Source organism: Podarcis raffonei, chromosome 7, assembly GCF_027172205.1.
Source record: "Podarcis raffonei isolate rPodRaf1 chromosome 7, rPodRaf1.pri, whole genome shotgun sequence".
Taxonomy (NCBI): domain Eukaryota; kingdom Metazoa; phylum Chordata; class Lepidosauria; order Squamata; family Lacertidae; genus Podarcis; species Podarcis raffonei.
Window position 1 is genome coordinate 45,515,572 of NC_070608.1, and position 14,240 is coordinate 45,529,811.

At 39.9% G+C, this 14,240-nt stretch overlaps 1 protein-coding gene across 2 annotated transcripts in view; it reads left to right on the plus strand.

The window, feature by feature from the left end:
* The window catches only part of NPC1 (NPC intracellular cholesterol transporter 1), a 46,030-nt gene that overhangs the window by 10,559 nt on the left and 21,231 nt on the right, over positions 1-14,240 (plus strand). For both annotated transcript variants that reach the window (XM_053396388.1, XM_053396387.1), the window contains exons 3-13: positions 438-544; positions 1,591-1,766; positions 2,750-2,917; positions 3,657-3,906; positions 7,248-7,324; positions 8,133-8,503; positions 9,883-10,109; positions 11,122-11,222; positions 12,052-12,154; positions 12,810-12,999; positions 13,588-13,770. In XM_053396388.1, coding sequence (XP_053252363.1) covers positions 438-544; positions 1,591-1,766; positions 2,750-2,917; positions 3,657-3,906; positions 7,248-7,324; positions 8,133-8,503; positions 9,883-10,109; positions 11,122-11,222; positions 12,052-12,154; positions 12,810-12,999; positions 13,588-13,770 — 1,953 coding nt within the window. The remainder of the gene's footprint in view (positions 1-437; positions 545-1,590; positions 1,767-2,749; positions 2,918-3,656; positions 3,907-7,247; positions 7,325-8,132; positions 8,504-9,882; positions 10,110-11,121; positions 11,223-12,051; positions 12,155-12,809; positions 13,000-13,587; positions 13,771-14,240) is intronic.

Here is a 14,240-nt window from a genome sequence, read left to right on the forward strand (position 1 = left end):
TTTCCTAAACTCAGTTGTAGCATAAGGAAATCTAATGCTAATATTGGTATGAGTAAGGCAGCATGGTAACTGAATTATGGACTATGTTTTGTTCATTCCACTTAGCCTCTGTAGTTGGTATATGCATTTATTGACTTAAATGTCTACTCTATAAGGATTACGATCATATCAAATCTACCAGTCTCTTCTTCTGTAATGTTATACTAAGGAAGAATGAAATAGTAATTACTAATTTCACTATAACAGTGATTCTAAGCCTGTTAGTAAGTAAGCTGTTGAAAACAGTGAGATATTTTCCAGGACAATTGTCTAAAGTTGAGTGTGTAACCCTTGCAGTAGAAGAAAAAAATCACAGGCTACTTTATAATACTTGAATTTTAAATATTTATTTATATATATATATATATATATATATATGTATTTGATTTTCTCTTAAGGAACTCTGCCCAGGTTTTTTCTATGAGAATGTTAGCCTTTGTTGTGATGTACAACAACTTCAGGATTTGAAAAACAACTTGGAGCTCCCGCTGCAGTTTCTTTCCAGGTATGTGGGAGCCACTTGTCTGGTTGTTGCTTGTGGTATTTGCCCCCCTGCTCCCGCTTCTCAGTAAACTAGAGAAAATATGGTAGACATTTACTTGTCTAGGAAATATAATGGGAAAATAAATATCTACAAATGCCTTTATTACAATGTCTGTCTTTACCCAACAAGTGCTCCAGAAGTTGTTCTGCTCATTCTCTGATGGTGGAATGCTACCAGAGAGATGCATTTTAGTAGACAACTTTCTAGAAAGGTTGGTCAAATAAATGTATATAAATATTAAGCATTTTAATGATTTTTATTCTGCTTAATAATATCTCCAGACCTCTTTCCAATAAAAGAGAACTATCTGAAGAGTCTCGGTGATGCTTTCCTTAAATTTGTTTATAGTTCATGTTTTCTTCAGCTTTTATTGGGGCAACAATACTAAAATTTAAATACAGTGGACCCTCTGGATACGAACTTAATTCATCCTGGGGATCCGTACTTACCCCGAAAAGTCCGTATCCGGAGGCGCCGCTTCTGGGCACACACGCAGCACGATAGAGCACTTCTCCGTGCATGCGCACGTGGCAAAACCCAGAAGTATACACTTCCGGGTTTGCTGCGTTTGTAACTCGAAATTACGTTACCCGAAGGTAATGTAACCCGAGGTAGCACTGTAAATGGTGGCTTCTGAATCTTGGGCTGCAAGCCTACACATTCTTATATGGGAGTATTCCTATAGTAGAACTGACCTCTGAGCACCCATGCATCAGATTGGACTGTATGTCTCATTTGATTTCACTGCTGTGCTGCTTACGTAGTTTCACTTCTTTCCTCCAGATGAAATGCTGTGAACTTTTCTGTACTCAATATTGCTGTAGCCCTTGCTGATCATTCTTAGAACTACACATTTCAGGAGTGCATTATTAATTTAAGTTTTGATATCTGGACCATAATAACTGTTTGTTGTGCTTGAAGACAAATGCTACATTCTGAAAATTCCTGCATTTTGTGTGCACATACTGGATAAAGGAATAAATGTTTAATAATTACTCTCTCTTTAGGTGCCCATCATGTTTTTATAATTTTGTAAACCTGTTCTGCGAACTAACCTGCAGTCCTCATCAGTCTGAATTTCTCAATGTAACAAAGACAACTTCATATATTGATCCAGTTACAAAAGAGAAGAAAACCAATGTCGTTGAACTGGAGTATTACATTGGAGAAAAATTTGCTAATGGTAAGCAAGGCAAAATAGTTGTGTATCATTTATTTTTGTTCTTAGAAGATTTCATAAAAGCACTTATTTGCCTGTATTCTCATGTGTATATGAACTGTGTGGTTCATCTGCAAGTCAGAAGTTGAGTAGTACGGAAAAGAGAGGATTGAGTGAATGCTTGGGAGGAAGAGAGCTGTGTGTATATGTGCCATTGAAGTTAGAAAAATGGGATCCAGCATTAATCCTATTTGCAAGGCTAGTTCAGGAGACTATAATCTTACAGTTCATTTCCCCCCAAAGAATATTAAATCTGGCAACTCTTTTGTTCTCCAGTGCCCCATAAAGTAGCAGGGTAGTATTTCTCATCTGCCCTGTCCATTTCTGTTGGCAAACTTCCACTGATGCATGTTGATGCCCTCCTCCTGGGCTCCCACAAGCTTTCCGGTGCTCATAAAATCAGAGGAGTGTCCTTAGTCTCCTAGGCAATAGAGCAGTTTCCTCCTTTCCTGTTTGAGGCAACTGCTGGGCTTGGACACACCCAGCTACCTTTGCAACCAAATTGTCACATCCTCCTTGTACATTTCAGTTTCCACAGCAAGCAGAAGACAGATTACTTTGCTGCTGCTGCTGCTGCTGCTGCTGCTGCTGCTGCTGCTGCTTGCTCCAGATCCTCTCACAGCAATTGGGTTGAGTTATCTTGCCCTCACCTTTTCAGAGGCAGAAATGGCACTCTTGTCTTCTGTAAAGGCTAGTGCAAAGGACAAGAGATCCCTCCTGCATGCTTTGCAATTAGTGGAAAACTATTCAGAGAATCCACTGGTGAGCTAATGAGAAGATTTGTGAAGCATAGATTAATCTTGGACTGTGTCAAAACCTTTTGTCTTCAAGTATTTCTTCTGTTATAAATTCAGAGTTGCTTTATTTCAGATGCTGAGTAAATTCTTATTTGTATCCTTACTGTATTATCAGCATTGTCTTTTTCTTTATTGAAATGATACTTCTAGATATGTATAATGCATGTAAAGATGTGGAGGCACCATCAAGCAATGTTAAAGCGCTGGGACTATTGTGTGGAAAAGATGTTAGGGAATGCAATGCAACCAACTGGATTCAGTACATGTTCAGCAAGGATAATGGTCAGACTCCTTTCAACATGATTCCAATATTTTCAGGTAGGAAACAAGTGTTTTAAATAAACTTTTCCTTATTGACTATTAGTAGCAAGTGTCTTGAACTTGAGCCACAAATACATACTGAATTTGGACCACCCCCCTAGGCAACGCAGGATTAACTACTGGGCTTAATAAGACTATAGATTTAGGTGTATGTGCATATAATTTCATATATACATAAAAATGTAAGGCTGTAATCATGCACCACAGTTTAAATGAGTGCTGATACATACTTCTAAAAGGGAGGAGATGCTGTGAGGTCACTTTGGCTTATCTTCCTCACAATGTTTTTTTCTGTCAGCATGTGTAGAAGAAATATTAGATAGGAACTGTCACTGTTGTCTTTTTCTGCATCTACCGAAGACCACCTTCTTCCAATCAGCCTTTTAAGTTGATATCTTTTCCAGAGTGCATCTGCACTGCAATTCTTTGAAAGATGTTTTATCACTTGTTGTTTGCTGCCCTGGGCTCCTTTGGGCAGAAGGTGGGGTGGGTTAAATGCAATAAATACATCTTTAACTTGTGGCAATTTTGAATGCTTTTTAAATCCTTGATCAAATGGTAAACTTGCTTACACTAGTGAACACAATTTTTTTCTAATGGTTTGGCAACATTAAAAGTTGAAGTTGCCAAACGGAAACCATTATCTGTTTACGTTGGTTTTAATTTGTCATAGATTATATCTACAATTTTAGTATTTTTGGGTATTTTTTGAGTGTGTTAACTTTTCTCTTGTTAGATGTTTCTATCCATGGGATGACTCCTATGAACAATGCCACCAAAGGCTGTAATGAGTCCATGGATGATGTCACTGGGCCTTGCAGTTGTCAGGATTGCTCTATTGTCTGTGGTCCCAAACCACAACCCCCTCCACCTCCTGTACCTTGGCTTTTGCTTGGTTTGGATGCCATGTATGTCATCATGTGGATCTCCTACACAGGATTTTTGCTTGTGTTTTTTGCAGCAGTTTTTGGAGTTTGGTGTTACAGGTAAATAGCTCCCTTTTTAAACAGCATTGAAAATTAAGTGTTGGAGTTGTTCATAAACTGTTAAATAATCCCACTGTTTACTAAGGGTAGAATCCAGTGGGACTCTAACTTTTTCTTTTATCCTGCAGCCCCCCACCCCCCGGTTCAATCTGCTGTAGAGAGTGAAGCCATGTTGTGTGACAATGAACAGCTTGCACATAGACAGCATTTAGAACATCCCCATACTGCAGTAATGCTTTGTTTTTGCTTAGTGTGCAGTTAACTGAACAGCCACTAGCATTCTCTGTGCTTTAAGGAACTATCTAGGACAAGTATAGCATAACTGTATATTTATACATTTTACACCTACACTGAGTACTGTATATATTGTTGGACTTGGTGGCATAGCAAGGTGAGGAGAGTGCTTGTAATATGTCAGACTTAGCTGGCTTACCTTGAGATTTCTTTTGCATCTGGTGTTGGCTTAAAATAAATCCTGGGTGCTGCTCAGTGTGGCTGCTGCACAGTGTATCTTCAGCTGCATCGTTTTTATCTCTGAAACTACAGAGGCAGCAGAAAATCTGTCAGAGTAAACAACTGCCCTATGAGCTGTTCATAGTCATGGGATTCACCCTCCCTGATTGCTCAGTTTTAAAGAGACAGGGAAGGGGGAAATAAAAAAACCCCACTCTCAAATTAATTTTTGTTTGTTTACAAATGGTCTCATAGAACCCTTGTCTGTGCCTGACAATTGCACCATTGTAGCTTGGTACAATGAAACTGTTTGTATGAAATTGTACCACATGGAAGCCTCTGGCCAATCTAGTCTGTGCAAACTCTGATTCAGTAGTTCAGTTTTGCTGAGAAAGAGGAAGTGTTTTTGAGAATTTAAATGAGGTCACTAGGAACCTATAATACATTAGCTGGTGAGGGAGATAACTGCTTAAAATGTGTTGAAACCAAACATTGTGCTCTAAAACAAAGTGATTGTGATTGTAGTGCTTCCCAACTAGAAGGTAGTAAAAAAAGCTTGGTGTGCTTATTTTACAAGACGCTTATCAAGGAGAATAACAGGAAGATGTAGCACAATAGAAGGCGATAATAATTCTGTTGTTAGAAGGGATGATTAATATCAGCATGCGTAATGATGATGATTCTGTGACCCAGTTTGCATGTCATCTTAAGGCATAGTTTAAAATAAACTATGGTTTAAAGTGAACATGCACTTAGCTCTTTCCTTCAGTGCATCAGTGACAACAAAGAAACCAGAGACTGATTTTTTCCATTATGTGCGAAGCAATGTCTTGTAGCTTATTTCCCATCAAACTATGGTAATAAGCCAAGGCTTGTTCATATGTAATGTTTCTTGCTTGGCTCACTGAAGAGGGGAGCAGGGGAGTAGCAAAGTACACGGTCCATTCACATTGAACCATTGCTTCAATTAAACCATGGTTTAATGTGACATGTGAAAATGGCCAAATGTAGTAAGTGCTTCAGGTTCATAAAATGTATATGTCTTAGTGCCTGCATTCTGTTGATGGCTTTGTAAACTTGTATTCTACACAGACCTGAAGAGCTTAGGAGATATGTGTAAGACGGTTAAAGTGAAACCTCGGTTTTTGAACGTAATCAGTTCCGGAAGACCGTTTGTGCCTCGGTTTTCGAACATTTCAGAAGTCAAAGGGCGGAGAAAATTGAGAAAAATGCAGTGATACCTCCGCAGAAGCCGTTTGAGTTCCAAGGTGCATTCCAAAACGGAAGCATTTACTTCCAGGTTTTCAGCGTTTGTTCCGAAACGTTCATCAACAGAAACGTTCGAAACCCGAGGTACCACTGTATAGGGCAGAATTAAGTAGTATTCAACAGAATAACTTGTAAAGTTTTCCTGGATTCTAACTTTTTTAGGGAAGAGATAGTGGGGGTTGTTATGTGATTGAGTAGCAAGATAAATAGCAGGTTGGGGAGAAGGCTAGACTGAATATCTCTTCCTGACGCACATGCTAGTGGTGTTAAGAGCATTCAAGTGATCCTCACCTGCAGCCACAAGTGGTACATTCAGGTAAGATTTTATTCAACACAATTAAATAATATGCCTTTTCCTGACTTTACTACTTTGGGGAAGGATCACTTGAATACTCTCAAGAACCCTAGCATTTGTGTCAGGGAGAAATGTATAGTCTCGCTTTCTCCCAATATGCTATTTTATTTTAATGTCAATAGGCTCATTGCATGAGGTGTCTGATAAATAAATACAGTGGTACCTCGCAAGACGAAATTAATTCGTTCCGCGAGTTTTTTCTTCTTGCGAGTTTTTTGTCTTGCGAAGCATGGTTTCCCATAGGAATGCATTGAAAATCAATGCGTTCCTATGGAAACCGCCTTCAGACCAGGTCCGGGGACAGTCTGTCCCCCGACCTCTTCTGAAGGCCGGCGGAGGGCGAAAGTCTTTGCTACCCCCCGCCTGCTTCAAAAGCCGTCGGGATAGCGGAGAAACGCGCTGCGCTTCTCTGCTATCCCGGGAAGGCAGGCAATCGGGAGCAAAGACTTTTGCCCCCCGCCGGCCTTCAGAAGAGGTCCAGGACCTCTTCTGAAGGCGGGCGGTGGGCAAAAGTCTTTGCTCCCGACCGCCAGCATTTTAAAAGAGGTCCCCGGAGATTTCCCTATGGGCTTTCTTCTTGCGAAGCAAGCCCATAGGGAAATTCGTCTGGCGAAGCACCTCGAAAAACGGAAAACTCTTTCTTCTTGTGAGTTTTCCGTCTTGCGAGGCATTCATCTTGCGAGGTACCACTGTACTTATTGAAGGAGATTTTACCACTCCAGACAGCAGTATTAAAATGTTGAACCTACAACACTTTCCCTTGAAAGGTACAGTCCAGGAAAAGCTTTGCCAGTAGATTCTGATGAATCATATAGGTCACCTGTTTACTAGAACATTTACTACTACATGATGATTTTGAGGTTTCCAAATAAATATTCCCTAACTTGAAGCAAAGAGACTGCTGTAACTCTGCAATGATCCAGTGAGAGAGAGAATGACACTATGTTGAAGAAGAGCAATTAATGTCAAATATGGCAATGCAGTTACCTGCCACAGAAATGGCTAGTGATTGATGCTGGATTTTCCCTAGGCACTATACAAATACTTTAGCCACCACAGAGTAGCTCAGCGCAAGTACTTGTGATTGATGTAATGAAGACTTGGCTTCCAAAAATTCTCTAATAATGAATAAAAATTCTATAATAACAGTTTCTGTGTTTTCTTTGCAAACTGTAACCTAGAGTGTCTTGAATCACTTTATTAAATAAAATAGAACTGAGAATCCTATCCTGAGTGCTCTTGTTCATGCTCATCTCTTTTACAGGAAGAGACACTTTGTTTCTGAATACACACCTATTGACAGCAACATTGCCTATTCTGTTAACTTACGCCAGAATACTGGTAAGTTCTAGAAAGTAATGATAGAGCGTTTCTGTGTGTTCCTCTTTAAGAATGTTGGTTATAACATATTAAATTACATGCTGGGTTTGTTGTAAAACAATATGTCCTGAATTTTTTCCTTGCACGCCATTTCTCTCTCTCTCTTGCTTTCAGTAATACAGTGGTGCCTCGCAAGACGAAATTAATCCGTTCCACGAGTCTCTTCGTCTTGCGGTTTTTTCGTCTTGCGAAGCACGGCTATTAGCGGCTATTAGCGGCTTAGCGGCTATTAACGGCTTAGCGGCTATTAACGGCTTAGCGGCTATTAACGGCTTAGCGGCTTAGCAGCTTTAAGAAAAAGGAAACAAACTCGCAAGAACTCGCAAGACGTTTCGTCTTGCGAAGCAAGCCCATAGGGAAATTCGTCTTGCGGAACGACTCAAAAAATGGAAAACCCTTTCATCTAGCGAGTTTTTCGTCTTGCGAGGCATTCGTCTTGCAGGGCACCACTGTAAAAAAGGAACTTAATAATATGAATTATTAGTTTTTAAAATAAATATCCTAAACTACACACAACTCTTCTTCACGGTACTCCCACATGCATTATGCTGGTGTATTTCCTGATTTCTGCATTCATTGGCTGAATTATGCCCTATTTTATATGGAGTCGGGCTTAATAATGTCATAGTCCTCTTTTTCATTCTGTACAATTTTGTAAATTAAACAGAAAAACCTGGAAGCACTAATTAATAGTAATTGTTGGTTAGGTATATGGGTCGTGTTGGAAATGGATATCTTATTTACTCTGGATGTGCTCTTGTTCTTGCAGGAGAAGCTACCTGGTGTGAAAGGCTGGGTGAAAGGTTTGAGAACGTGTTAAGAGTCACATTCACATCATGGGGGGCTTTCTGTGTTCGAAACCCAAGACCTGTTGTGCTCTTTTCCCTGGCTTTTATTGCCATGTGCTCCTCAGGCCTGATGTTTGTCAAAGTAACAACAAATCCTATAGACCTCTGGTCATCCCCAAACAGTGAAGCTCGCAAAGAGAAGGAATATTTTGATACTCACTTTGGACCTTTCTTCCGTACTGAACAACTTATTATCCAAGCTCCAAATGCCAAGCCAGAAATCTATTCTCCATATCCATCAGGAGCAGATATTCCTTTCGGGCCTCCACTAACTAAAGATATCTTGCATCAGGTAATACAGACGGCAGCCCTTTGCATGCTCAGTGGATGCAAGGGTGCAAGTTGGAAAACTGAAATACAAGGGTTTGGGGGGGGGGATGCCTTTGATTGGCAGTTACCAAGAATTTCAGGGAAGCCTCTGTTCAGATACTTAAGCCCTGTGTAAGCCCTTGAAACCTCTACCATTTCAGGGATAGGTGCCTGCCAGCATAGTACAATCAGAATTGTGTGCCATTCAAGAATTGAATCTGGTCCTGCTACTTGTAGTTATGGCTTAGCGGTTCCAGGTAGCTGTGTCCAACTTGACTATGACTGCACTAAAAAACCTTGAGGCGCACATAATGACACTGGTTCAGATGTAACCATGGTTTAGCACTCCAAATGAATTAAGTCTCCCACCAGACTCGCATGCTCCTAACTCCTTTTCCGATGACGCCTCAATAAGGGGATTGGAAGTCTCCATATCTGCTTTCGATTAACTACAGTTTATCATGTCATCTGAACCCTCAACTATGGTTAGTTGAATCAAGCTAGCTTCATAAATTCTGGTTTTGAAGTTGGCTTGTTTCTCAGCTAATCATAGTTACTCTTAACTTCAGTTTGTCAATTTTTGGATGACGCTGCATGTAGTGGTTAATCTGAAATAGAAAGAAAAGCTTTCAGATTCTAACTTGCAGCCTTTGCCAGGGGGAGAGGTGGGAGTTTACAAGCCCAAGGCTCACTGCAGCTTGTTCTTGTAATACAAACTGTGGTTTAGAGCAAGCATCCCCAACCTATTAGGCCTAGGGGGACATTTGAAAATCTAAACTGCAGAAGGTGTACCACAAAGCACCCATCTCACACAGGAACTGTCAGTGCTTAGTACCGCTCCCCCACAAGCAAAACTTTTACACCACCCAAAAACAACACAAAAAGACAATTCCCCCCAAACTGGGAATCACCCAAGAAAAACAACCAAAATAAGCCCCCAAAACCACAGTTAAAAAAAAAAATTAGGAGTGGTAGAGAGCCTATCTTAGTGGGTGTCTGAGGGTGCTATGCTTGGGAACTCCAGGCTTGAGTTATGTCTGAACTGGCATATTGTAGAATTAACAGTTGCTGTATGTTAATGTATAATAGAGATTTCTGTATTTATATCCTACCCTTCCACTGTAAATCATTGCTCTGGGTAGCTTACAGCATAAATGCATAATAAAATAAAATAAAACCATACATTCTAAGCAGTACTATGAAACCTGTTTTTTGTCATCTAATCTCATTTAGACTGTACAGTTTGAGCCACAGTTGGCTGGCTTTATCCACCATATCTTAAAGGTTGTTTGATGCATGGACATAAGAAAAGTTCTGTTCTGCTGCTATGACACTTAAGTTCTTCCTTTCTCATCCTTTCAGGTGCTAGACTTGCAGGATGCTATTGAAAACATAACTGCTTCTTATAAAAATGACACCGTAATGCTGAAGGACATCTGCCTGGCTCCTCTTGCTCCCAACAACAACAACTGTACTATTTTAAGTGTGCTCAATTATTTCCAGAACAGTCATTCTGTCCTAGATCACAGTATTGGTGATGAATTCTATGTCTACGCTGACTACCACTCTCACCTCTTGTACTGTGTCCGGTAAGCACAGTAATATTTCACATATATATTTGTAGCTTGTCAAAATTGCTTTTGAATATCTGTTTGACAGACTGACTTTGGTTTCCTTCTTTGGTCTACATGCTTCTTGGATAGTTTGCTTGATACAGGGATTGTACAATACATTTTAAGTAAAACTAAAAAGGAGCTGTTGACTTGGTTTGGAGAAAGCGTCATTCATACACCATGCTTTGTGTCCAGGATCAGGGTACCAAGCCCCACCACTGCTTTGGAGCCTAGACAGAATTCCTTGCAAACTGAGGAACTCTGGATTAATATAAGCCAGTGCCTGGGGTGGAGATTGAGCTTCTCCCTAGTTTCTATTCCTGGTTTCATAAAATTTGCTTTATGAAGGCTTGAACAATTGGCTGAATTGAGCTGATCTTTGTACTTGTAAAGTTCTCACACCTTATTGCTATACTTACATGATTGGAAATAGGATTACTTACTTTGTTGGAAATTACTTCAGAGTAAGTAAGTAAGTAAGTAAGTAAGGGTGGTGCTGTGGTCTAAACCACAGAGCCTAGGGCTTGCCGATCAGAAGGTCGGCGGTTCAAATCCCCGCGATGGGGTGAGCTCCCGTTGCTCGGTCCCAGTTTGAAAGCATGTCAAAGTGCAAGTAGATTAATAGGTACCGCTTGGGCGGGAAGGTAAATGGCGTTTCTGTCTGCTGCTCTCGTTTGCCAGAAGTGGCTTAGTCATGCTGGCCACATGACCCAGAAGCTGTACGCTGGCTCCCTTGGCTACTAAAGCGAGATGAGCTCCGTAACCCCAGAGTCGTCCATGACTAAGACCTAATGGTCCCTTTACCTTTACCTTTAAGTAGAGAATATACATGATTGAGGTGTTATGGGAGAAAATGAGATGGAGTCAAGGAAACTTGAAGGGCATTCCAAAGTAAATGCCCTTCACTTCAAAATATGATCTACTGCAATATTGTAACAAGCAGTGTTCTACTTGGATAACTGTCAACAACTGTATATGAATTTCACAGGGCTCCAGCCTCTTTGAATGACACAACCTTGCTTCACGATCCGTGTTTGGGAACATTTGGTGGCCCTGTGTTTCCTTGGTTGGTGATGGGAGGATATGATGGTAGGTGTGAAGGGTCAAAACAGGTGTGGAAGCCTTGCTGAAATGAAGGTGTAGCCTCCACATCCATTTGTTGTGATTCTCAGTCTCTTTTCAAGACTGTTAAGGTAATACAGCCAGCTTAGTATCCAGCCTATAGCCTACACTTTTATCAGCTATGAAATACACACTGCATCTCAAATTGCTGGCAAAACCTTACCACTGCCATGTGGTGTTTCCATGCCATGTGGGAAAATATTCATGGTGAGGAATAGAGTGACTTGCACACAACAAAGTGTATTTTCTTGTTTAGTAGGAATTAGTAAGATAGTGTACTATTTAGTCTGGATGGAAAACCAATTTTCTGGTGAATACTATTTAATTTCAGTGCACTGGTTGACAGCCAGTGTGTGAGCTAGTATTCTTTTACTTTATTCAGCAAGGAAGACTCAAGTATACATACCTAAAAGCAATTGTAACACTTTGCATGGGTTGGGGAGGAGAGATGATGGAGTACCTTCTGAGGACAATGGTGTGTGGAGCGGGGGGAAGACTAGTAGTTGGGCCCCCTAAGCCTGGTGGTAAGTTTCATTGAGATTGGTTGCATTTATGTCTGTGTAAATCGGCTTAGGTTAGCACTCATGACACTATTTCTGCTAGTAAATAAAATGGGTCTTACTTAGTGAAGTAGCATGAAGTGAATATGGAAGATGCTTTATAACAGTAGACAACATGTTGCTTGCCATCTGTTGTTGGACTCTAGTTCCCATCATTCCTTGGTCATGCTAGCTATAATCTTCTATAATCCTTAAAATAGTTCCTTATGTATTTTATCTTTTTTTTTAATGCCTAGGTGAAAATTACAATAATGCTACAGCCCTTGTGATCACATTTCCTGTCAAGAATTACTACAACGACACAGAAAAGCTAATGAAAGCACAGGCTTGGGAAAAGGAGTAAGTCTTTCTAATTGAGGCTTAACTGAAACATTGCATGTAAAATTCTTATACTGGAGATGAGTCAGTTGCCTGCCCAAGAGAATCTGGCAAGGTCTACTTCACAATTTTTTTAAACAAACAACAAGCTATTTGTGTAACTCAGAAATGAACATGTTATAGACGAACTGCTAGTGTTTTATCTGACATAACTTTTAGTTAGTGTAACCTTGGAGCTTCACAAACAGTTTCCCTATGCAAGCATAAGATGCTGAAGACGGCATCAGAAGTTTGTTCATATCCTTCTTTTCATGATACAGATCCTTCCAAGGTGGCTTATAAGTAACATTAAACTACATCTTAAACCCACAATAATATAAAAAGTCAAGGGTGTCCCCATAGAACACCCTTTGGAGGCGGTGACAGAACATCCAGCTGAAGCAGGCTGTGAGGCAGCCTTTACTTTTGTCCTTCACATTTCACACTTTCTTAAAAGTATGAATTGAGCCCAAGGATAACCTGGGACATCTGGGAAGCATGTAGTCATCAAGATAAAGTAGAATGTTGGGTCTAGTCCAGAAGTACAACTAACATTAAAAAAAATTGGAGGCCTATGTGAATAATGTGAGAAATTCGTTCTGACATTCTAAGAATCCATTGATTTGTTGTCTTTCAGGTTCATCTCTTTTGTGAAAAGCTATAACAACTCAAATTTAACAATTTCTTTCTCTGCTGAACGTAGCATTGAAGATGAAATAGACCGGGAAAGCTACGGTGATGTTGGTACTGTTGTAATTAGCTACGCAGTAATGTTTGTGTATATCTCTCTAGCTCTGGGACACATCAAGAGTGCTGCTAGATTCTTGGTATGTATCTTTAATGGTTTAAAAGCAAGTCTACAACAAATAAAAGTGGGCTGAAACATTTATTATATACTTGACTACTATTATGCTCATCTCTGTGTGTTTTTGCTCTTATAAGGGGAATTCCATTAGCTTCAAACCATGGTTTTTTAAAAATGCTTTGTCGTGTAATATGGTATATGAAAAATTTAACAGAAATAGGCTGCTCAGTGCAACTGTTTTGTGTTGACTGAGTTGGCTGCAGGTTCCTTCTCTTTTTCAAAGTACCAAAAGGAAATACTTTATTCAACCTCAGAATCATTCTCTCACTAATCCAGTAAAGGACATTTCTTTATACAGTATATCACTTACTGGATTAGGTGCTGTGGGTGTACACTGAAGTTTTAATGATAATTTGATGCTAGTTTTCAGCACTGGGTGGTTTCTAATAGGATACGCATTCCTATTCTGGCTCTTTTTATGCAAGACTAGACCTATATTTTGATGTGATGTAGTTTTGTTAAGCTACAATTGTACTTGAAAAACATTTATAATGGGTACCAATCAGGTATCTTAAATATAATTGTTGTGATTTGTTTCTTCTTTTGCTAGGTGGATTCAAAAATTTCCTTGGGCGTTGCAGGCATTCTGATTGTACTGAGTTCAGTTGCATGTTCTCTGGGCATCTTCAGCTATTTTGGAGTTCCCTTAACATTGATTGTTATTGAAGTCATTCCATTTTTAGTGTTGGCAGTTGGAGTGGACAACATTTTCATTATTGTCCAGACATTTCAGGTATTTTTGTGATTCCTCGCCACCCTAGTGTGTAATGAATAAGCTGCTAATATAAGTTGAATATGAATATACGAGTGGGATCAGTGGCCCATTTAGGCCAGTAGTGTACCTCTAAATTGTGATCAGATAGGAAGCTACTTTAAACTGAATGAGACCATTGGTCTCCTTAGCTCAGTTTTGTGCATAGTGACTGCCACTAGCTCTCCAGGTGTACAAACACAAGTCTTTCTTAGTCGTACTTGGAAATACCAGGAATCTAGCATGGGATCATCCCATCCAGAGAATGTGGTCTGCCACTGAGCCATGGCCTCTTGATGCAAGATCTCATTTGGTTCTGTTGTATTAAATGTGGTGTTGCTTTTTGAAATCCTGTTCAAGCGATTTTGTGAGATGTTGAGTATTAATGAGTTCAACAACAAAAAATGAAAGTGCTCCCATATTAGAATTATGTTTACTGGGAATCTTACGTG